The following is a 22,802-nucleotide window of genomic DNA, read 5'->3' on the forward strand; positions in this document are numbered from 1 at the left end:
TTTAAGATTGAATGCCTTACATCCTTAACTCCTCCGTTTGCTGTCTCTTTCTTCCTAGAGTGGAGTAGACGGCGAGACTACACCAGCACCACACGTAGTCAAGCAACGGAACTAGTAGAGTTACGCGGACCTTTTGAACTTCTGAGAGATGAAATCGTTAATATTTGACTTGAAACAACCTAAAATCGTACATCAGACAGTTCTTTGTGTTATCATAACGCATGCAATGAATGCCTTGCAATCAAGGAGAATACGCCCCTGGGAGATGGGAGGGAAATATTGAATTTGGCATACCAACACCAGAAGAAACATTTAATGATTATTGGCTAGTGAAAGTTAAAAGGATGCTCGACAGAATAGGAATGGGGAATTACTGGGATAAAGAGATTCATATCAAAGATAAGAAATTATGGATATAAAAAGCAATCTTCATACCTCTCATAATAGTTCTATTCTAAACTATAGACTGAATATTGCTTATTTCTACGGTGGTTTGTATTGTGATGTGCTGTATGTAAATGAATATAATGTACTGAGACAAACACAAGCACACAATTCCCAAGGTATAGAAACTGGTTATACACGGTAAAAATCTGGGATCGAACCCGGAGCCCTCAGAACTATACACTGGCCATTCATCCAAGGTGCCGGGTAAGGTATTTAAAACAATATAAAACAAATATTCAAAGGAATGTGGAGTCCAAACAATTGAGGTATCATGACTAAAATCACAATACATTCAAGGGAAAAGTTAGTTTCGTGTTTGTTTTGTGTATTCATTCCTACAAGGTCTATTCAGTATTTACCAACGTTTTTTTTATAATAACCTGACTCTAAATAAAAGTAAGAACTTGTTTAATTGTGGTTACTGAAAGCCATGCATTTATTTCTAAGGTAAACATTTCGATTTTTGTTTGTTTTGATGAAGGGGCTGCCTAGCCGAGACGGTAAAGGCGTGCTCGGTCCGCCCGGAAGGACGTGGGTTCGAATCCCCGTCAGGAAGTCGTAAAAATTTAAGAAACGAGATTTCCACTTCCGGAGGTGCATATGGCCCTGAGGTTTACTTAGCCTACACCAAAAATGAGTACCAGGTTAATTTCTGAGGGCAAAGGCGGCCGGTCTCGTAGAGCTAACCACTCTACCCCATCACATGCCGAGGTTAACCTTCCACTCCTCCAAGGGCCTCCATGGCCTGTACGGGGGTGACTTTGCTTTTTTACATTATTGATGTAACGTATTGTCAGTTATTCAATACTCGTACGTGTCTGCATCTCTCTTTTCGCATGAATATGAAAATTATGTACCTATTATTAATATTTCGTCGCAATTCGTTTTTGGTGGGATGGGTAGGATAATTTGTGCAGTAAGGACGCTTATCGTTACCGTTTCTCCTTAATCCCACTATGTGAAATCCATCTAAATGTGAACACTCATGTTTCTAATTTCACATATGAAATGAATGTAAACATTTGAATTTATAAATACGCGAAGGTTATACTGTTCTGTTCCTACAACACACTGACCTAGGCTAAAGTACGTCACAGCAGCCGTTTGCCTTGAAGTGGCCAGCGTCCTAGGTAAGTTCCCTACAGGCTCCGCAAGGTTAGTAACATTATAGCGAACGATAAATGACGTCCTGTATTCATTATTAACGCCAGGGACACAGCGGTTTACCCTTAGAAGTGTGAAATGAAAATCCACAGCCTGTTTGCAGTCATTCGACCAGGTCAGGAATGGAATGAATGAATGAAGCCCCCATCTAGTGGCGACGATAGGAATTGTGCCGGCTCCTCTGGGGTATTGGTTAATGAATGACAGATGAAATGATGTTGGAGGGTGCTGCTGCAATGAAATATGACAGAGAAAACCAGAGTACCCGAAGAAAAAACTTTCCCGCCTCCGCTTTGTCCAGCACAAATCTCACATTGAGTGACCGGGATTTGAACCATGGAACCCAGCGGTGAAATGCGTGCGCGGTGCCATCTGAGTCACGGAGGCTGCTTCCACTCTTAGAAGTATATTTACTGTATATGTATAACCTAATATAATGAAGCACGCGACATTTCCCATACTTTCTGCAGCTACTGTCATTGGGTATTGAAGTAGATAGAAAAAAGCTAGATGTAATATGCAGGCCTAACATACTCTTCAAAATAATAATCGTACTTCCAGAACATACAGTCAATAGCGGAGTAAGAAGATTACGTGAAGATTCAGGCAGACATAGCTAGAAAAGTAATACAATACTAGTTGAAACCCGTCAAAACATGGTCAATAGGGAAATATTTACTGAAGGATTTCTTTATATACGGCATTCTTTGTCCGATTACTTTTTTGCACTACTGTACTGCAACTTAAATGGCGTCAAATGATCGCACTCTCGACAATGCAACATATAACTGGCCATGGCTGAAAACTTGCTGATGTAAATAGTGACTTACACGTTCCAGAGTTTCCCCATGAGCTTTACTGATTGTGATAGAAAATGCCAAGCGAATTGGAAATTGGCGCCTGTTTAAAGAAAATGGAAGTGTTTTATCGGATGGTGTTAAATCAGCTTGAGCGATTAGAACTCTTTGCCCAGTTTTATTTATACTTATTACGAGGGCTCCAATTCGCTTGACACAGGGTTTAGAAGACAGTAAACAAACGGAAATTTTCACAAGCGATTTAAACTGTCTAATTGACGCATTAAATTCGGCTATTCCCAGTCAAGCACTGTACAAAGGATCACAGGCACATGAAACTTTAATTACATGGCAGAATGTTCTCAGAGATACTCAAAATTCATTTGCTTCACAAAGGACACTGGAGTCTTTAAGAGTTACCATGGAAAGTACCTTAGAAGTGTTTGAATATTTGTGGGAATACAATTATAGCTACGTTTTGACAGGAAAATTTAATCAAGACCCCCTAGAACGTCATTTTGGTATCTTGCGATCACTAAGTTGTGATGATCATCCGTCCACTATAGACTTTCTACATTTATACACGCTGCAGTCTATTTACGTACCGACTAAACTTGCATTATCGTCTGGCGGAAACTGTGAGTACAGAACTGAATCCCCGTTGACGTCTCTTGTTAATCAAATGCGTATTCTTGCACGAGAAATTGAAAGTAAAAATCGTGCAGTGAAGAGACAAGCTGTAGATGAAATCAGGGAAAAAATTTGTGAACATCGAAAGTGATATTCAAATACCAGACTGGGAAAACAGTTTACCTGAGTTAAGTGGGCGGAATTGTAGCAAAGAGTACTTAGTGTATCATTTAGCCGGATACATAGTGAGGAATATTTCAAAAGTGATTCAGTGTGATTTATGTCGTCTTTTCCTTTTTGGTAAACCGACTGATAATGTGACTGCTTCCCTAACACTAATTAAAGATTACGGCTCAATGCAAAGCGCCACATATCTCACGCATGCGTCGGAAAGTGTTTATAATGTGTTGTTGCGGGTGGAAAATGTTGTTGCGGAAAAGCTATCGTGTATGGATAGTTTATGTGGCGATACTTTCTTCGAGTGCTTGGATAAATGAGATGTTATTAAAATGAAGTCATCGCAGTTGGGGTGCTGTGAACATCATGTACTGTGTTTGCTAACAAAACTCGTATTTCACTACTTGAAATGTCGATTCTTCTTCAGCACGAAGGAGATAAGAAGGGAGCTGGTTACTTCGAAGGCAGCGAAATCATCCAGGAAATATTCCAAAGTGTCCAGCAGATGAAGTCGTTTTCAAACATAAGTTGCATGCTTGATTTTCTTAGTAGATTTTGAAAGTAGTCCCGATAATGCCTCTGTTATCCTCACGCGCAGTCATCACTGTGGATGGCGTTCCACGGTAACTCGTGAAGATGTCGCACGCTATGCGTACACATTACTTATTCCTCGATGAATTTCGACCGCATTGCACCCAAGGTACGCGTTGCATCCCTCAGCATGAAGAAATCGAATGACAGCACGGACTTGGTGAGAGAGACTATTGTCCTAGGCATGTTTAGGTGCTCACTGCGTGCTCAGAACTGACAAGTGCGCCATGACGCGGTCGACAGGCATACTAGAGACACTGCGCAACACATCTGCACAACGCTTCGTCGGATTCTCACTGTGGTTTTAATTTCGCGACCGATCGGATGTTGAAAAAAAATAGTCCTCGTATTAACTGTGGTAATTTCGCGACCGATCGGATGTTGAAAAAAAAATAGTCCTCGTATTAACTGTGGTTTTAATTTCGCGACCGATCGGATGTTGAAAATAAAAATAGTCCTCGTATTATTATTTCCAAATCCCAGCAATGTCCATACATATTTCTGACACTTAATACGGTTCCGTTTAATAGCCCTTTGGAAACGTTCAGTTTTGTAAGGAGCATACTTATGGCTCCAACTTTTAGAGTAAGAACATGAGGAGGTACAGTAGCGGAGATTAGGATTTAGAAGTGGGGGGGGGGGTAAGTATATAGACACCAGAAAGTAGCCGGGTTGAGGAATATAGCGGGGGGGGGGTATACACATCAAAACTGAACAAAAAAGCTCTTTGAGCGAATTTCGACAGAGAGGTAAAGGCTGACAGTTTACTAACTTAAGTGGGGCAGTAATAGTTTTTTTTTTTTTTTTTTTGAGATTTTGATTCAATACTATACAATAAAACTTTAACCAAAGAAACAATATTACACACGCATTACAATTAAATACAAGTACGGCGTGATTATAACATTTAAAAGAAATCATTTAGTATTTGAAAACTAGATGGTGTGCAGAGGAAAGCAGCAAGGTTTGTAACAGGGGATTTCAGGAGAAAGAGTAGTGTATCAGAAATGTTAAAGGAACTTAGTTGGGAAACTTTAAGTAAGAGAAGGGAGAAAACTAGACTTACAGGATTATATAGAGCCTATACAGGAGAAGCAGCATGGAGAGATATCCGTGAGAGGCTTCAGTTGGAAAATAATTATATTGGTAGAACTGACCACAAGTACAAAATTAGAAGGAATTTTAGCAGAAGCGATTGGGGTAAATTTTCATTCATTGGGAAGGGCGTGAAGGAGTAGAACAGTTTACCAGGGGTAGTGTTTGATCCTTTTTCAAAATCTGTACAGATATTCAAGAAGAGAATAAACAACAAGAGAGAAAATAAATGAAATGTTAGAGGGCATTCGACCAGTGCAGGATATTGTAAATAAAAAATATGTGTGATTAAATTAATTCCATCCCCTGGTCTATGGAGTTTGGCAGCCCAAGTAGGGGACTGCCTGTAGGGGTGAAGTACAGTGGGGACTTCGAGGTCCCTGGCACCGCTACGGTAGCTGTGAAGGCCCTTCAGGAACTCTGAAAAGTGGTGGCAAAAGGGGCTCTGGTTAAGATGCAGCAGGTCGTTATGCTACTTATGTTCCGAAATGGGTAAAATATAAATAAGTAAATAAATTCAATGTTAATTTTAATCTTATACCAGTTGTATATTATTATTAGAAGTAATTTCACATACTGTATATGAGTTGACTATGTTTGTAAGATATTATAAGTAGAATTTTGTAAACAATATAAATTTATTAAGGATGATGTGTGTGTTTAATAGAATAAATTATTAGCGTAAATTGTATAATATTGTATTCCAGGAAAATTTTCTTCGTCTCATGTTAATTTAAAATTTAGTGCTTGACAATAATTTATTTTAGTGTACCATTTGCCACCGAGGTAGACACCTCATTTGCAAATAAAGAGATTTTGATTTTTTGATTTTGAAACTAACAGACAATATTAAAGAGACTGCCAGACTGATCAATGCGCGCGGCAAGGAGGTGAATCATACCTCAGTGTCCACGACCTTAGTAAAAAATATACCCCTGTCACCCTTCCCCATAGCATTTGCAAAGTCTCCACTACTTACTGTGGCGCTATAGAAATCGGTTAGCCGTGGTGAACGACATTTTGTGCGTATTTTCGACAGTAATTTTGTTAATAATTTGCACAAATAGTTTTTTAATAATTCCTATAAGTCCCAGTTTCAGCCGGCCAAAATGGGATTTAAATGAAATGTTTTCTCTACAAAGTCTCCGCTTGAGGAGGTAAACCACTTAATTCCAAGGAATTCAAAAATGCTTCAGGAAACTGGAGTAGCTGGCTTTCACCTTCAGTAATTAAACTGGGAAATATTGAATTTAGAGTACCAGAACCAGATGAAACATTTAAATGAAAGTGAAAGAATGCTCCACAAAATAGGAACGGGAGATTATTTTTAATTTTTGTTCTGTTTACAAGTTTCCTTACGTCGCTTCGGCACATATACGTCTTATGGGGACGATCGAATAGGAAAGGGCTAGGGGAAGGAATGAAGCGGCCGTGGCATAAAATAAGGTATAGCCTAGCCCTAGCATTTGCCTGGTGTGAAAATGGGAAACCACGAAAAACTACCTTCAGGGCTGCCGACAGTAGGGTTCGAACCCACTATCTCCCGAAAGCAAGCTCGCCCCTAGCCGCACGGCCAAGTCCTCTACAAAGAACAATTCAGTTAAAATGGAAGGAAATTTCGTTATCAACTTAACCTAACCTTGTCTTATTTCGACTTTGGTACGTTTGCAAATTTAGCCTTTGTGTATTCTTACTGACTTACAGCATATGCACATGTAATATATTTGCTCTTGCGTATTATTACAGCGAGGTTTCTCTTCAATCCGACAAATAATAACAAACAAGCAAACGCCGAAGAATACGGTTATAGTAATGCGTATAACAACATAAAGGCAGAAATATACAATATTATTAAAAACATGGAATGAACTGTAGTTACATATTTAAATCAGGAGAGACATCCATCAACAAACTAACTAATAGAGATTCCCTTACCTAAGTGAATGATAAATAAATGATCAATCAAGATATTCATAATTAAGCTGGTTTTCAAGCTTAATGAGGAATTAAGGAAATACACACTCACTCTCTCTCTCACTCTCACTAGGGAAAACAGTATATCCCTTATGGCAACAGGGTTGCCATATCGAACGACTCTGCTCAACACCATCGTGGGGAAACAGCGGCACATATATTTGTGAAATTCAGTATTTAAGTTTAAGATATAAAGAGGGAGAAACTAGGCTGCAAATTATTCTTATAAACTAAAGGGAACGGGGAGTTTATAGGGGCTATTTTTGGTTTGTACAGAATCAGAGGTAAACTACGGCACATTAAAACCTCAGCACTGAAATGTAAGGCAAATTGGAGGAGAAAATAGAAAATATAATATTTTTATGCACTCGAGGGGTAAGGGATGCATTTCATTTCATTTAATAAATTTCACCAGGCAACGCGAGGTACTACTGTTCTGTCTTATCCCTCACAAAAACAACAGTAAAAATTAAATTAAATGCGGCCGTAAAAAAAGTGGTAAAATTTTAATACGCTTAAGAAAGAACAGCTAAATAACAATCCCAGCACAAATCAAACACACGGCAAATTTTTTATCAGTACAAGTTATGCCATGATGTATCGTTGCACAACACAACACAACACCAAAATCTTCATTAACAAGTTCTGTACAGTACGAAAATAATAGAGTACACCCAAATACTGTGCAATATACAACCAACTCTCACTCAACACAAGACAAGTACGCACTGATTTAAAGCCTAAAAGCTCACATGCAACAAATAACTACTGTAGATGATTTCACAGAAGTGAGCTGCTGGCGTTTCACAGAGTGAGGGACTACACGAGGCTTGTACACGTGAGCACAGAAATAGTGTCCAAATATAAACAAAGCATAGTATCCCCCCACCTCATCGCTTAACGCATTGCTACAGGGAGACAGCCCGCTACAAGGCTGTTGTGATTGAAATGAGCACTGTGGAGGATGTACATCATACACACATCAGCACTACCTGTTCACTCCCTTCCCCTTCTTTTCGGTACTGAAGTGGCCTTCAACACTACCCCTTCAATCACTCTCCTCCTTTCCAGTACTGGAGTGGGGCAGTGTTGATTGTTTACGTCGGGACAGCATTTCTGTGCTTGCATGTATACGCACGCACATTAATGGTGTCCCGACATAAACAATCAACACTGCCCCACTCCAGTACTGAAAAGGAGGAGAGAGAGTAAAGGGATAGTGTTGAAGGCCACTCCAGTACTGAAAAGGAGGGGAAGGGAGTGAACAGGTAGTGATGAATACACAGTGTGTGTATTCCGGCGTTATACTGTAACATTGTAATAAGATGGCTCATATCCTATCACAGGTGAATCGAGGCCGTATTATTGGCATGTGGGAGGCTCACATGGTCCCAAGCAATAGCACAAGCAATACCATGCAGTCTTAAGACAGTTTGGAGATGGATATAAATATGGCAAGAACGAGGTGAAGAAGGATTGGTAGACCCGATATAACGCAGCTACAGAATATTCCTAACTAGTATAAAATACTTTTCGGTTAAAAACCTCCTTTACCTCTTAATACTGTAATTAACAGAGTAGGTTACTTTTTAATTTTTTTATGTTAAAATGCTATTTGTTCGGGGCGTCGAACTATAGAGTTCTTTTGCCCCTGCTTGCACAATATACGAACCTGCATGTAATTGGAATTGCGGAAGTGTTGAGTGTTGAATGTGAGAAACGTTAAGGACAACACAAACACGCAGTCCCCAGGCCAGGGATATAATCATTTACAATTAAAACCCCCTGACTCAGCCGGGAATCGAACCCGGGGCGGCCGGACGCGTTGCCCCGTACACCGCGGGGCCAGACGAGTAGGTAACCTAATGCTGTACTTCAATACATCCGCCACTGTGCCCATTTCGATCACAACGAAGTCTTGTAGCGGGCTGTCTTCATGCAGTCCATGCAGCAATGCGTTAAGCGAGAAGGTGAGTCATTGTGCCTTCGACACTACCCCTTCACTCCCTTCCCCCATGTTTTGTACTGGATTGGCCTTCAACACTACCCCTTCACTCTCTCCTCTTCTTTTCAGTACTGGAGTGGGGCAGTGTTGATTGTTTATGTCGGGACACCATTAATGTGCACGTCTGTACCAGAGCAACACAGACGAAGGAAGGCAACGAAGCGATCGCTGTTACCGCCAACGTACTGCCTACCTACGAAAAAGATAATGTTATGTAGTTATTTTATCAACTCACGGGCGAGAATGCGTCATCCTTTTTATCTGTCTTTCATAATACAATGCAAAGTACAGTATGATATCCCTTAATCACGACGAATTTGGGTGTCTAAGATGGGGTGTGTTCACTTCTTGTAGGTCCATAAGAGCAGTACTGTTTTCTTAACGTGGAATGAGCTATAGTCAAGTTGGCAGAAGTGATGAATCATTACAAAAAAGAGAATAAGGCGGCGATATTTGCTTTTTAGTGTAGAGCCTTATGTGCCGCTGACTATACACATGGTGAAGAGGATCGCGAAACCAACACTGAAGTCCAAGGGTTCACTTGGAAACCGATTCTGATAATGTCTGGCCAGAGCCGCTGAGGTTATATCGGAGTCTATGTTAGAACTGTGAAGTTGCTGTAATACAATAGCGGCGATTGAGGGGGGAGGTGGGTGGGGGGGGGGGGGAATAGCCCCCAACTTTGTGGGGAAAAATATATTTTTATTCGATTTTAGCCAGTGAAACAAGAAATTATAGGATTTTTAAGAACACATTTGTACAAGCCCTGTTGTGTTATAAGCTTCGTAAATCTTTCCTTCATTTTCTTTAATTATTAACAAAATTATTAGCGGAAATACGCACAAAATGTCATTCGCCACGGCTAACAGATTTGTATTGCGCAACAGCAAGTAGTAGCGATCTTGTATGTGCTATGAGGAAGGGTAGCAGGGGTATATAATTAATTAATTAATTAATTAGTTCATTAATTAATTTATTTATTTGCACCGGGATGTGTGGCTCAGACGGTTGAGACACTGGCCTTTTGACCCTAACATGGCAAGTTCAATCCTAGCTCGGCCCGTTGGTATTTGAAGGTGCTCAAATACGCCAGCCTCATGTCGATAGATTTACTCCTGTGGGACAAAATTCCGGCACCTCGGCGTCTCCGAAAACCGTCAAGAAGTAGTTACTGGGACGTAAAAGCATTATTATTATTATTATTATTATTATTATTATTATTATTATTATTATTATTTTACCAAGGTTATGGACACTGATGTACTATTCACCCGCTTTCCACGCGCATTCGTCAGTCTGGCAGTCTCCTTAGTGTCTGTTAGTTTCTTAGCGTGCAGTCAAATACTAAATGATTTTTAATTGTACGTAAATTCACGTCGTACTTCTCTTTAATTCTAACGCATGTGTAATTTCGTTCCTTTGGTGAAACGTGCATTTCATAGTATTCAATCAAAATGTCAGAAAAAACTATTATTACTTTACTGAAGTTTGTAAACTGTAAACTTTTACCTCTCTGTCGACATTCCCTCAGACATACACATAGCTACTTCCAGGGCAAGGATAGCTAATCTCATCTCTCCACACTTCGCCAGTCCACACTTTTTTCGGCTGGGTGGCCATTCTCTCAACAGCTACTCAGTCGGCCTAAGAACAATCAAACGGGCAGACGCCTCGTTGGCTGTCGCCTTCCCGCTCAACATGTCCTCCTGCCTCGACAAGAATGTGGACACCGCTTATTCGCCATCTGAGATTCGCACCTGGCTCAACAACTTCGGCAACTCCTTAGTAGATGTGGTTCTCCGCCTCCAAGATGCCTCATCTGGTCACCCGTCTCCAGACATTGTGGTCTTTTTCCACTATCCATCGATAGCATATCTCTACACCACTAAAGGCACCATCAACCTCTTTCACGCTGAGCATATAGCTCTCCCTACTCCTGCCCACATTCTACACCAACTGGCCTCAGATCCCGACTTCCCTCTCAAGGTCCCGTTTCCTACTACTATTCCTGCTTCTGTCCATCCTTCCTCATCTACCACTACTACTACCACCACGGTTACCATTTCCGTTCATCTTTCCCCAGTTTCTTCCGTCTCCACTCTTACGTCTAGTCATCCCTCTCCGTTAACGTATACACCCACCACCTCCTCATCTATGACTCTCACGAGTCCTCAGTTGCCCCCTGCCGACTTCGTAGACACTGCCACCACTGCTCAGCCTGCCTCCGTCAGAGAGTCTGGCGCTACCACGACTCATCATCCTCCGTCATCTTCAAGCTGTGTTCTTCGTGGCGTTGACCCTACCATCACTGACCGAGACCTCTTGAACGATCTCCACCTGGCAGGCGTCCCGGTACGGCGAGTCATCCGCACCTACAACGCCCAGGGTCCGACGTACATGGTTCGCCTTCAGCTTCTCACCAATGAAGACGTCAACCGCTTGCTCAGCACCGGCGTCCATCTTCACCAGCGAACTTATCGTGTGGAGCCTTCTCGCTCCCTACCTCGCGTAGTGCGCTCTCCCTTCCATCCCCCCTCGCCTCGCACGCGACCAGCACCGCCACCCACCCCACCGACGCAGATCATCTACCCCCCTGTGCCACAAACTCCTTTCAGCCTACCGCCTCCTTCTATTCTGGAACTTCTTCGCCTACTCGCCACATCCGTCACCAATCTCACAACCAACTTCTATTATCTACTCCTACAATATTACCCTTGTCCTCCTCTTTATCACTTCCTTCCGATCTCCCAACCTAACGTTGCGCAAACTCTGTAAATATGTACATCCCTGTGAATTTCTGTCATTTCTGATTTGCGCGCCCGAGATACATTAATAAAGTTTCGTCCCTTACCTCTGCTGTTTGTTGGGGTCCGCTCATGCGGGGTGCTTTGTGGGTCCCCCCTGGGGTCTGGCTTGTTCTCGCGGTGCCCATGCGCCACTCAACACTTTTGTGCCCCCTCATGGTATGTACCAGACATACCTCCTCTGTTTCTTCGGTTTTTCTTAAACTATTCTCCTCTATCTACGGCCAAAGAGCTACTAGTTTAGCTGTCGGCCCGCCCTCTCCTCGTTTGAGGGGAGGGAATGAAATAACCCCTTTGATTGATTGATTGATTGATTGATTGATTGATTGATTGATTGATTGATTTCCCTCAGAGAGCATCAAGAAACTTACCATTTTGTAGGGTTTTCCCCCCAGTTTTTATACCCCCGCCCGCTATATGCATAAACCTGGGTAATTTTTGTTGTCCGTACATTCTGCCCCCCCCCCCCCCACTTCTAATTCCCAATCGCTGCTACTGCTGTAATAGCATCTAGGTGGTGAGTTCCGGCACCTTTTTCTCATAGAAGGTGAGCCCTGCTTATTACAGTTTCTCCCTAATATCACTAAGTGAAATCCAGCTAAATGTGAACACTCGTATTTCTACCCAATTTGACATGAATGTTAGAATGTTAATTTATGAATAGGTATGCGAAGGCTATACTGTTCCGTTCGTAAACACACTGACCTAGGGTAAAGTACGTCACCAGCAGCCGTTTGCCTTGACGAAGTGGCCAGTGTCCTAGGTAAGTTCCCTAAAGGCTCCGCAAGGTTAGTAACATTATAGCGAAAGATAAATGACGTTGTGTGTTCATTATTAATGCCTGGGACACACCGGTCCACCCTCAGAAGTGTATTTATGTTTATAACCTAATATAATGAAGCACGCGACATTTTCCATGTTTTCTGCAGATTTTTGTTTTATTTGTTTTCATTCCCCACCCTGAAGGGGTGGGGCGGGCCACCTAGAGGGTAACGCCCTCTCTCTGACCAAAAGATGCGGGCGGGTTGGGGAGGTGTGATGGAAGTAGGAGGTGGATAAAGGATGTGAAGAAGTAGGAGATGGGAGAGGAATTGTGCCTATACTAGAGTAGAACGCAGCCCGGAAGACGGTTTGAAGAGGGTTGCGCAGTAACATTCGCGCGCTTTGTAGTATGACGTGTTTTCCGCTGAGCCAGTAGAATCATTTCAGTAAGAGGTGCCTGTTTATGCTGGTCACGAGTGAATGTTTCGAGTTTTATTTGTGAATATCATAATCAACGAATTTAGGGAACTATTTGAGTGTGTACGATAGATCCAGGAAGAGCAAAAAGACAAGTATTCCGTCGACAGGCGAGGAAAATAGTATTTAAAGTGTATTTGTATTTGGTAAGCATGCAGCAGTAGGCGTTCATAGGCGGAGAAGGTGAGGAACGCCATGTTGCCACGCTTCAAAAGAAGACAGCACTCGCGTGTGGTATCGGCCTGCAAACAGTACAGAGGATAAAACAAGCTTCGGAAATAAAAATAATGCGGTGTTCAGGTCGCCAGAGAAGAACCCTTAGAGGAAGAAACCAGTGACGGTCCTCGAAGATTTCATTAAAAATGTTCTGCGTACAACAATATTGGATATGTATAAATACGGCGAATATCCTACGGCATTGAAACTGGACAGTTCATTTACCTTCCTTAATATCTCGAAAATTTTCCTCAATACTTTCGCGGGGTTTGATGTTAAAAATTAATTTGGACTTTTAGGAAACGTTTAAGCCCACGAAAAATATAGGTGATCGCTTTGGAATTAAAGATATAACTGGATGAAAAAATGTTTGCACATACATGCTGTTATGAGTAGCCACATTGGCATCACCGCACCTCATACTTCTGTCTCTCTCTGCGCAACGAAACCGCCTTCCGGGCTGCGTTCTACTCTATTAATAACTAAAGTTGGTATATGACATCTCTTAGAGGGAGGTCCGTTTACTGCCTGCCGAGGTGGGATAAAGGGAGTGGCTGTGTGGCTGCCATGGAAACGAGGGTGGGGCGACTGCGGTTGCCATGGAGATAAAACTTCTGGGCAGCTCGTCTTGCTGGGAGTTGGCAAACCTCTCACTTCACTTGTGAGTTAGATCTTGTCGCCAGCAGTTCAGTGTGAGTGGCATTCTGTTTCTGTTTTGTGGCCGTTAGTAAGGTACTCTACCGCTGGGTGGTGTTGAAAAGAGTACACGTGATTTATGCCCCCTCCTCCCGCACCCTTTTCCCCTTGAACTCACTTTTTTCTTACTTGTTTTACGTTTTATATTTATGCCAATAAGGTGTACAGAGACAAATTATAAGACAAATGGCATGTTGAAGGATTTGAGAGGCTATAGTTACCATCCTGTTAAAGAATAATAATGTTACTGATTTTACGTCCTGTCAGCATCTTTTACGGTTTTCGGAGACAACGAGGTGCCAAAAATTTAGTACCATAGGCGTTCTTCTACGTGCCAGTAAGTCTATCGATACGAGGCTGATGTATTTGATCACGTTCAAATACCACCGGACTGAACCAGGATCGAACATTCTAAGCTGGGCTCAGAAGGCCAGCGTTCTACTGTCTGAGCTGATCAGTCCGGGCCCTGATAACCGAACACGAGACCATGTCAGTCATAGTCTGGCCAGGTAGTCTACAATAGAACACAGCGGTGTGAATGAATGAACGAACAAGTGAGCTGGAAGCGAGGGGTAGGAGAAAGGAATGCAGGAATGTGGCAACACCGTGAAATGGCACGTGCAATGATCCTTCCTCCAGCCCCAGCTGTCAGAATGCTTCTTTCGGGTGTAGATCATCATACCACTTCCACCAACCTGTCTCCGCTCGACCGAAACTACGTTTCATAGCCTTCGATGAAAATCGGCGTACACGCGCTCGGGCGTCGACGTGATGAACCAAACATCTGGACTCATCGGACAAGGCGACCTTTTTCCAGTTATCCATAGTTTAGTGGAGATGATTTTGTGACCATCTCATGCACTGTTTTCGGTGGAGTGCAGTCAGCGTTGTGGTACGACTGGGTCATCGACTTCGCAGTCCCATCCGCAGCAATGTTCGATGAACCGTGCGCTGGGAAACATTGCCCTGGCCATCACCGTTGTATCTGTTGACGATTTCCTTAACTGTGCCCCCCGCGATCGCTCCGAACAATGCGCGACAGCCTCGGCTGGCCTGTGGCACCTATCAGCCACTGTCAACACACGGTTGGACGATGTGGTGTTGTTTGCCCACCGTTGCACCACTTTCGATACGTGCTTACAACAGCGGCACGAGAGCAGTCCTCAAGCCGCGTCTCCTCAGAGACGGTGGTACCAAGGTGGCGTGGCATCATAATTTGCCCTCTGTTAAACGCGGAGAGATCGGCCGCTTTTCCCATTCTGAAGCCAGACACACTACTGACAGCAAGCCTGTACAGAGCCCATCCATACCGAGTGTAACAATAAGAAAATATGTTATATGGACTCGTATTTTTCATTTTCTATAACTCCACATAGTGCATTAATCACAAACAGGAACAAAACGTACTATACTTGGGGCCACCTTTTGAAAAGACCAAAAATGAAGTAACGTCATTACCTCGTCACACTCGTCTTGGTTGCCAAATGACTCGGCGCGTGATTGAAGGTTGTACTCCAACACCAGAACACAGCACACCTGACCGATTGTACCTTGAGCATATTTTGTTACGAATGAAGCCATACTTTTCAGTGTCGACTTAGTTAAATAAATAATGCATTGACGTATTCGTATTAGTGGAGTCCCATACCATCACTGGTGTTTCAAACAAACTATGATAGTAATTGCACCCACACGTCAAGACATCTACTGAATAAGTATGGCAACTCCGCATTCGCGACAGCATTGCCGTAACTCATGCTGACAGGAGGCATGAAACACACGCGCCCCGTTGCCGCTCTCCTACCATGTGACAACACCGTAGGCGCAGCCCCCCACCTCCCTCACCCGCGTCTCCCCCTGTTCTATACCATCGCTTCCGCTTTTAGTCTGCTCAAAAGATTGCCCGTAGAATAGAATACCACATTAAACTCTTTCTTTCATGTAATTTTCAAAATGCCCGCCATCGCACTGAATCCCCGATTATAAATGAAGAAAGCAACCACAGAACTTAAAACAAGAACCTTTAATAGACACCTTAGGCCTACTATCAGTGGCGTGCGGTGAACACGTTTGTTACCCCAGCTAAAAAAAGAAACACAGCCCTGCCACATTATTATTCCCAAATTGGTATTCACGGCAGCATCATAACATAAGCTACAGCATATTTTAAACAATGAAGTTACAGTTTCACCCGGTGACGCATCATAATTGTACACTCATGGTTTTCACGGAAGTGTACTGGGACTTCATTGTTTCTTAACTTCAAATCATAAACTAAACTGAGTGAGCAAAATATACTGTACATGAAATTTTACAGTTTCACTCGCTTAGTGAGTGTAAGTAAAGCGGCAACAGACGTGGGAAAGTATTCCTCGCGACGAATAACACTGTTATATTCACGAAGAATGCCACAGAACTCCCGCAAACTACACCCATACAAAATTCTTGTACTTCGCGCTTGGCTCTGTGTTTTTGCTAGGCAACCCTAAATATTTTCCTAGAAATGGCTATCTATGTAGGCCTACGTGTGTATGTTCAATCTTCAGCCCTAAGGATGGTTGGATCATCAACAGCTCCGCCATTAACTGTCACAGAATGCCTAGGCATCACTGAACAGGCGTACTAGAGAAATGAGGAGCGAGGTAGTTTACCGTTGCTTTCCTCGCCGAGCCAGAATTTGCAATTACATATCAGTCTGCCAAGCCCACTGAAATGCATGCACCAACCGATCCTATGAGCAACACTTTCACACCATTCATAGCAGGGACTTGCTGCAGAAGGAATGGCACTATTATCATCGCTCATACCTCAGTCACTTTCACATTGTCAAAGCCAAGGATAAGGCAGACACAGACCAACGAAAGTAACAAAATTGCTCTAGCCCATACCAGAACACTATAGTTCAGTTATTATGAGTTTCGACTTGACGTTTGAGCGCTGCCTTTTGGCGGAGGGTAAGTGAATTAATCAACAGCCAATCATAGGCAGCCGATCGCTCCGATAGAGCGCGTTAGACTCCAGTTCTGGTTAGCGGTGTTGTCGATCTGTTGTTTACTGTAACCACGTGCTATCAGCTGTGTGTCATTGTGCTCAGTTCTTTTCGCGGTCTTTGTGTGTCTTTGTGCTAGGTTGTTGTTCGTTTATATTTCGTAGTGTAGAGTTTATAAATGAATTGTTTAGTATTTTTAATAGTATAACGCGTTATATTGTAGTGAATAGTGTGTAACAGGTGATCTAGTTTATATAGTAACTTAGTTTAATATTTCGTTCGTAGGTTAATTTTAGGCCCGTGTGTGAATTTGATATTCTGTCACGTTGACGCCTACGTCTAAGGATGAAGCTCCCAAGAGAAGAAAGCCCTTCGGGCGCGGTACTCCACTACGGAGCCAGACCCGGGAAATTGTTTGTAATGTTAGGGAGTCATTCTTGACAAAGCACCAACAATGGCGGCTAAAAAGAATGAGTTGATTAAGTGGTTGAAGGAGCACAATATTTTGGTTCGCGATGACATGGGGAAGGGGAACTTATGCATCTCTTGAAACAAAACAAGCCCCAGTGCCCAGTTTATGTGGTGGATGAAAAAGCCAGAAGGAACGGGCATAAAGTAGTTCACCTTCCACTATACCATTGCCATTTTAACGCCATAGAACTGATTTGGGCCCAAGTGAAGGATTAAGTAGCTGAGAATAACCGACTCTTCACAGTTTCGGAAGTTGAAAGACTTATTTTCGAAGCCGTAGGCCGTATAAGTGCGGAGGACTGGGCAACGTTGTGAGACACACGAAATCCGAGATAATTAAAGCTTGGAAGAAAGAAAGTCTCACAGACGATTATGTTGAAAACTTTATTATCTCTTTAGGGTCAAGCGAGAGTGAAACCTCAACAGACGATGAAAATGCCGATAGTGACTCAGAAATTAGTGGTATATTCGCTTTGAAGGATTATTTCCTTCGTTACGGGAAACTGAATCTAACAGCAACGCGAGATCTTCTGCATGGTGAGTAGAAATTTAATTTTTCTCACGTTTTATCTGTTCGAGCATTGACATATTTTTATCTTGTAGCCTTATGCTAAATGTGTTGTGTATTATTGCTCATCTTGTGTGACTCGTGTATGTTGTTACAAAGAATAACTGATTATGGACTTATATTCCAGTATTTACATTTCTGTTCGTGTTGTGTATCGTCAATCAGCTGTTTGTATTCGTAGCAATTTGGCACCACCGTCTGACTTCCGGCTAACTGTCAAGTCGAAACTCATAAAAAGAGAACTATAGCTCCTGCCAGCAAAGGCATACAAATGGCTACACTGTTAACATACTGATATTTTTCTTGCATCTTTTGATGCATGGCGCTGAACACTTGGAGTGTTAACTGTTACAACTAACTGTTTTTACCTTACGCAAGCTAGCTGGTCTGTCGCCATACGACGCTGTAAGTCTCGAGGGTGGTCCATAGCCCACCCGGAGGCTTCACGCGCATGCGTCAACACAGCGACTTGAATTTCGGTGGGTAGGTCTCTTTCGCGCCAACAAAGAAATCCAGCTCGCTGCTGAGTGGTCAACTGCTGTAGAGTGAGTGGATTGTCGAGGCAGCTGTACTTCCACATTGTAGGTGTTTGCAGTTTTTTAAACTTGATAAAAAGGATTCTTAAGGAATAATAAGAAAGTGTAAATACAAAATTGTTTGCCCTAGCAGCGCCGGGGTAGATGGGGTTCAGTGCACACCACCGCTTACTATTATAGACACTTGCAAAGGATGGAAGAAACAAGACTAACCAGCATAATTCACAGAACCAAGACACGTAAAAAAAAACCAACGTCGCTTTGGTATAAACAGGTCAAACAAAGCTTGAAACTTTTAACATCGTTAAAGCAACAATTCGTGACAGAAAACTTTCCGAAAATTGATAGAAGAAAATTCACAAATTGAGTGTAAGAAAGGATTGAGACGAAAATGATCAGTTAACAACAACAATACAGAGGAAAATAAAGAGAAATTGAAACGGAAGGAATCTCTCCAAAACCCACTAAGAAACCCCGAGAACCTAAGCTGCAAATCTATTTCGAAATCTACAGTTAGCTCATTAGAAAATAATAATATAATTAAGAAAACGACTTACCAGAGTTGCAAATTAATCTTCGTGTTACCATCCCACTGCAGCGACTTGATAGCGAAATCGGCGCCGATCGTGATTTTGTAGTTCGATGAGAATTTCCCTGTTAACAGACAGAAAATAAGCCAACTTAGTACAAATTGAAGATTACTTGCTTCAAGTAATAACCCTAGTTTTACAGTGGGAGAGAGGTTTTCCATCAATGTAGTGAGTATACCTTCACATAAAAATGTGAAGTATTGTGAATAACTATCGTTATTACCAGGGCTCGGATTCGAGCATATTAGCATACTTTTTCCTGAATAGTACACATTGAAAGAAGCCTGTCGGTGGTATTTTCATCTCTCTGGGACAAACATAATTTAAATTCATCGAGCACATAAATGCATAAAACAGCGGTTTTTTAGAATAGAAGCATATAAATGTAGGTATATTATTGTGGTTTTCGACTAAATAGTTTATTTTTCTTCGAAATCACCTCCGAATTCGGGCTCTAACCATCCTTAAGTTTCGAAAACAGAAATAATTATTAAAAAGCCTATCTGGTGATAGAATCGCAGGTTTTTAACCTTTAGTGAGGTCATTCACACGCCCTATCACTGGCCTCTGCCGTATTAGAGTGCGACTCGACAGATAAGCTCTGGAAGCCCCAAGCACCCTTTCACTTTGAAATGTGAGGTATTTTAGTGGTGTGCGTAGTTTGAGAACCAGAATTGTTTAGGTGGCTTTTCCCATGAAGTGGTGGAAGATCCGACCCGGTCAAGTGAAGTTTCTGCATTCTACTCTCAGTTCTCAGTTCGTAATCGTATCCATACGTACCTATCGTGTTCTTGTGATTTCTAAGTACGCGATGCCTAAAGTTAAGGAATCTTTGAGTGTTTTACTCCGACGATTTTTTTGCAAAATGTGCGAGAAAGAGGTAAGTTCATACTGACATTTTCACATCACCGTTCTTAAAGATATTACAGGTCAAACAATTGAAATTTCAAGTAAGCCCTATGTGCAGCATACGCTGCCTATCTACTAGGTAAGCAGAGAGAAGTCTAAGAATTCGGAGTGTAGACCCGTTAGATCCTCAGATTTTACATTTCCGAGGTGGAAATTGACATTTGAATTTACTGATTTTTCATGGGATTTACTGCAATATTTGAAAATAATTTCATAGTCCTCAATGCTTTATTTTTGTTCATTCAATGTATTTTTTCTCACTTACCTATCTATTTATTTTCAGATCAAGATTTCGAAGGCTTTTCAATTTTCCCAACATAAAGCCACACGTGGACACTCAGCAAAAGTCGAATAACTTTAAAAAAGGAAATGGAAGAAACAAGCGCTGATACAACCTCTGTTCAATCAGCAACAGCACTCGGTCGAGTTCTCTTCCAGAGTTTGTAGGGCGTTCTTTAAGCGCCAACATACCCCTCTACAAGGTCGAACATGCTGAGATCAGAGCTCTTTTCAAGGACCTTGCAGGAAGACAGTTGCCTCATGAGTCGACCCTACGTAAAAATTACGTTTCTTCAGAGTATGAAAAGGTATGAATTAATGCACGATTGCCGTATTCCGCATTCTCGTTTAATTTGGAAGTAATTTTAACACGGATCTGTCGTAATGAAGGTAATCTCTCGATACCTTCATTCCATGAAGAATATTCATTCAGGTACTTTTATCACCAGGTTCTACACGCATTTATGGACGACATCGGGAACCACCCAATTTGGTTATCTATCGACGAGACCACAGACAGTTGTGGAAGATACATGGCCAACGTTATTGTTGGAAAACTCAAACGCGGTGAACAAGGGAAGGGCCACCTAATTCTGTGCAGGGAGCTAGATGTGACAAACCATGGTACCATTGTGAGAACAGTGCAAGCAGCTCTGCGTAAGTATATTTTTGTTAATTTATTTTCCGAGCGTTTTGCCAAAGAAGAATAAGTGCAGTCTGGCTATAATTTCAATGCATGCTACGTATGCTCAGTGAAGACTCTGATAGTTCTGATAGTTAAATACGACATGTCAGAATACCATTAACAGAACGGTTCACCTTTAATTTTATGCATTCCCGTTTCAGGCTTGCTGTGGCCAACCTTTTCAGATGAGGAGGTAAACAAAGTACTCGCATTAGTGACTGACGCTGCTCCCTACATGATTGTGGCTGGGAAGAACCTCAATCTTCTCTACCCGAAGGTGATACATGTTACTTGTCTTGCCCATCCAATGCTCAGAATTGCTGAGGAGCTGCGCGAAAAATCGTCCATCGTCAACAGCGTCATTTCTTTGGTGAAGAAAATTTTCGTCCAGGCTCCTTCTCGAGTCCGTGCCTTCAAGACGATGCATCCAGAGCTCCCTTTACCCCCCAAGCCCATATTGACGCGATGGGAACTTGGCTGCCTTGTATTACGCTGAAAATCATAGGGCAATTGAAGAGGTAAGACTATCTGAAATGTTTAAAATCTTCTCATTTTCGAGGTTTTCTCTATCATTCTTTTTATACCTTTTATGTTTACTCCATCATACGGCGCCTAATTTTGTAAATTTTCTCTGTTATTCTCCTCGGCTAATGTTTTTCAATTATTTTTTTTCAAGTAATCAATACGTTTGATGAGGCAGACACGGGCGGACAGCAAGTACATTGCAAAAGCTAAGGCTGCTTTTAAAATAAAGGGCTTGATGCCATCCTTGACTGTCATAAAAGCCTACATGAGCGTCATTCCTGAGGCCATCCTGAAGTTGGAATCGCGAGGGATGGAGTTTGTTGAAGTGGCCGCTACAATACAAGGAGTCATCCAAGAACCCGACTCGTGGCCTGGAGAGACTGGAAAACCGTGAAACAAAAGTTGGAGTTTGTGCCGGCTCGAAATTCCGGTTGGAAGCGTTGAACTTGGAGAGGATGCTGCGTGGCGAGTCTGCATCGTCAGAGAATTTTCTGAACTACTCTGCATAAAAAGCAGCATGATTCAAGTATTTAGGGGCCTACCTCTCGTGTCAGTTGACGTCGAAAGATCGTTCTCATCATTGAAACTTTTATTGACTGATTGAAGAAAATAATTCAAAACTGAAAACATAGAAAAAATTCTTGTTGTACAGAGCAATGCAGACCTACACTGACTCGCCTAATTCTCAACATTTTGTAAATGAACTTTTAAACTGTAATTTTTATAAGAAAACTTCTCATATATACAGGATGAAGCGAAATTCGCGCACTCGGGCGTCGCAGCGCGACTCCTCTCATGCCAGCAATAAAAATTATCTCTCACAAAAGTTTGTCCTGCGAGTATATCCGGGAGAAAAAGGACGTTGAAGAGTGGCAATCTGGCAACACTGTAACCACTACCTCTGTCAGCACACATTACTCGTGCTGTATAGTTGGTGCAGTGGATAGAGTTTTGTTTTAGCATGCTGGAGATTGAGGGGGTCGATCCTGGGTTGAGGCGTATGTTTTTTATTTCGTGAATGCAGTCCACGTGGTATGGTATCTGGCATCTTAATCGTCAACAGCGATTGCAGCGTGTCCTCTAGAAACCATTTGCACTTACACACTACGATCCTAGAAAGGCACGAACATTCGTTTTCATTGGTCAGCTTTGAAAGACGCCCTTTCCACGTTGTGGGCGTGAATTTATTCGCACCACTTCATCTACTAGGTCCGTTACTACGTGTTCAGCTTTACTAAATTTTGTAAATGTAGGATACATGTGACCTAAGAAACGGTGTCTTACTGTATTACAGTATGTAATGTCCGAGGGAAATTAGCAAATAAGAAAGTGCGCCTCAACCCAGGATCGAACCCTCTTCCTCCTGCATGCTAACCCAAAACTCTATCCTCTGCACCAACTGTACAGCACGACTA

General features: G+C 42.2%; 1 protein-coding gene across 2 annotated transcripts in view; it reads right to left on the bottom strand.

Moving 5' to 3' along the window:
* Positions 1-22,802, bottom strand: part of LOC136883579 (ras-related protein Rab-32) — a 333,780-nt gene that overhangs the window by 55,797 nt on the left and 255,181 nt on the right. For both annotated transcript variants that reach the window (XM_067155976.2, XM_068229568.1), the window contains exon 3: positions 18,957-19,053. In XM_067155976.2, the coding sequence (XP_067012077.1) occupies positions 18,957-19,053 (97 nt within the window). The remainder of the gene's footprint in view (positions 1-18,956; positions 19,054-22,802) is intronic.

Source organism: Anabrus simplex, chromosome 11 (assembly GCF_040414725.1).
Source record: "Anabrus simplex isolate iqAnaSimp1 chromosome 11, ASM4041472v1, whole genome shotgun sequence".
Classification (NCBI taxonomy): Eukaryota; Metazoa; Arthropoda; class Insecta; order Orthoptera; family Tettigoniidae; genus Anabrus; species Anabrus simplex.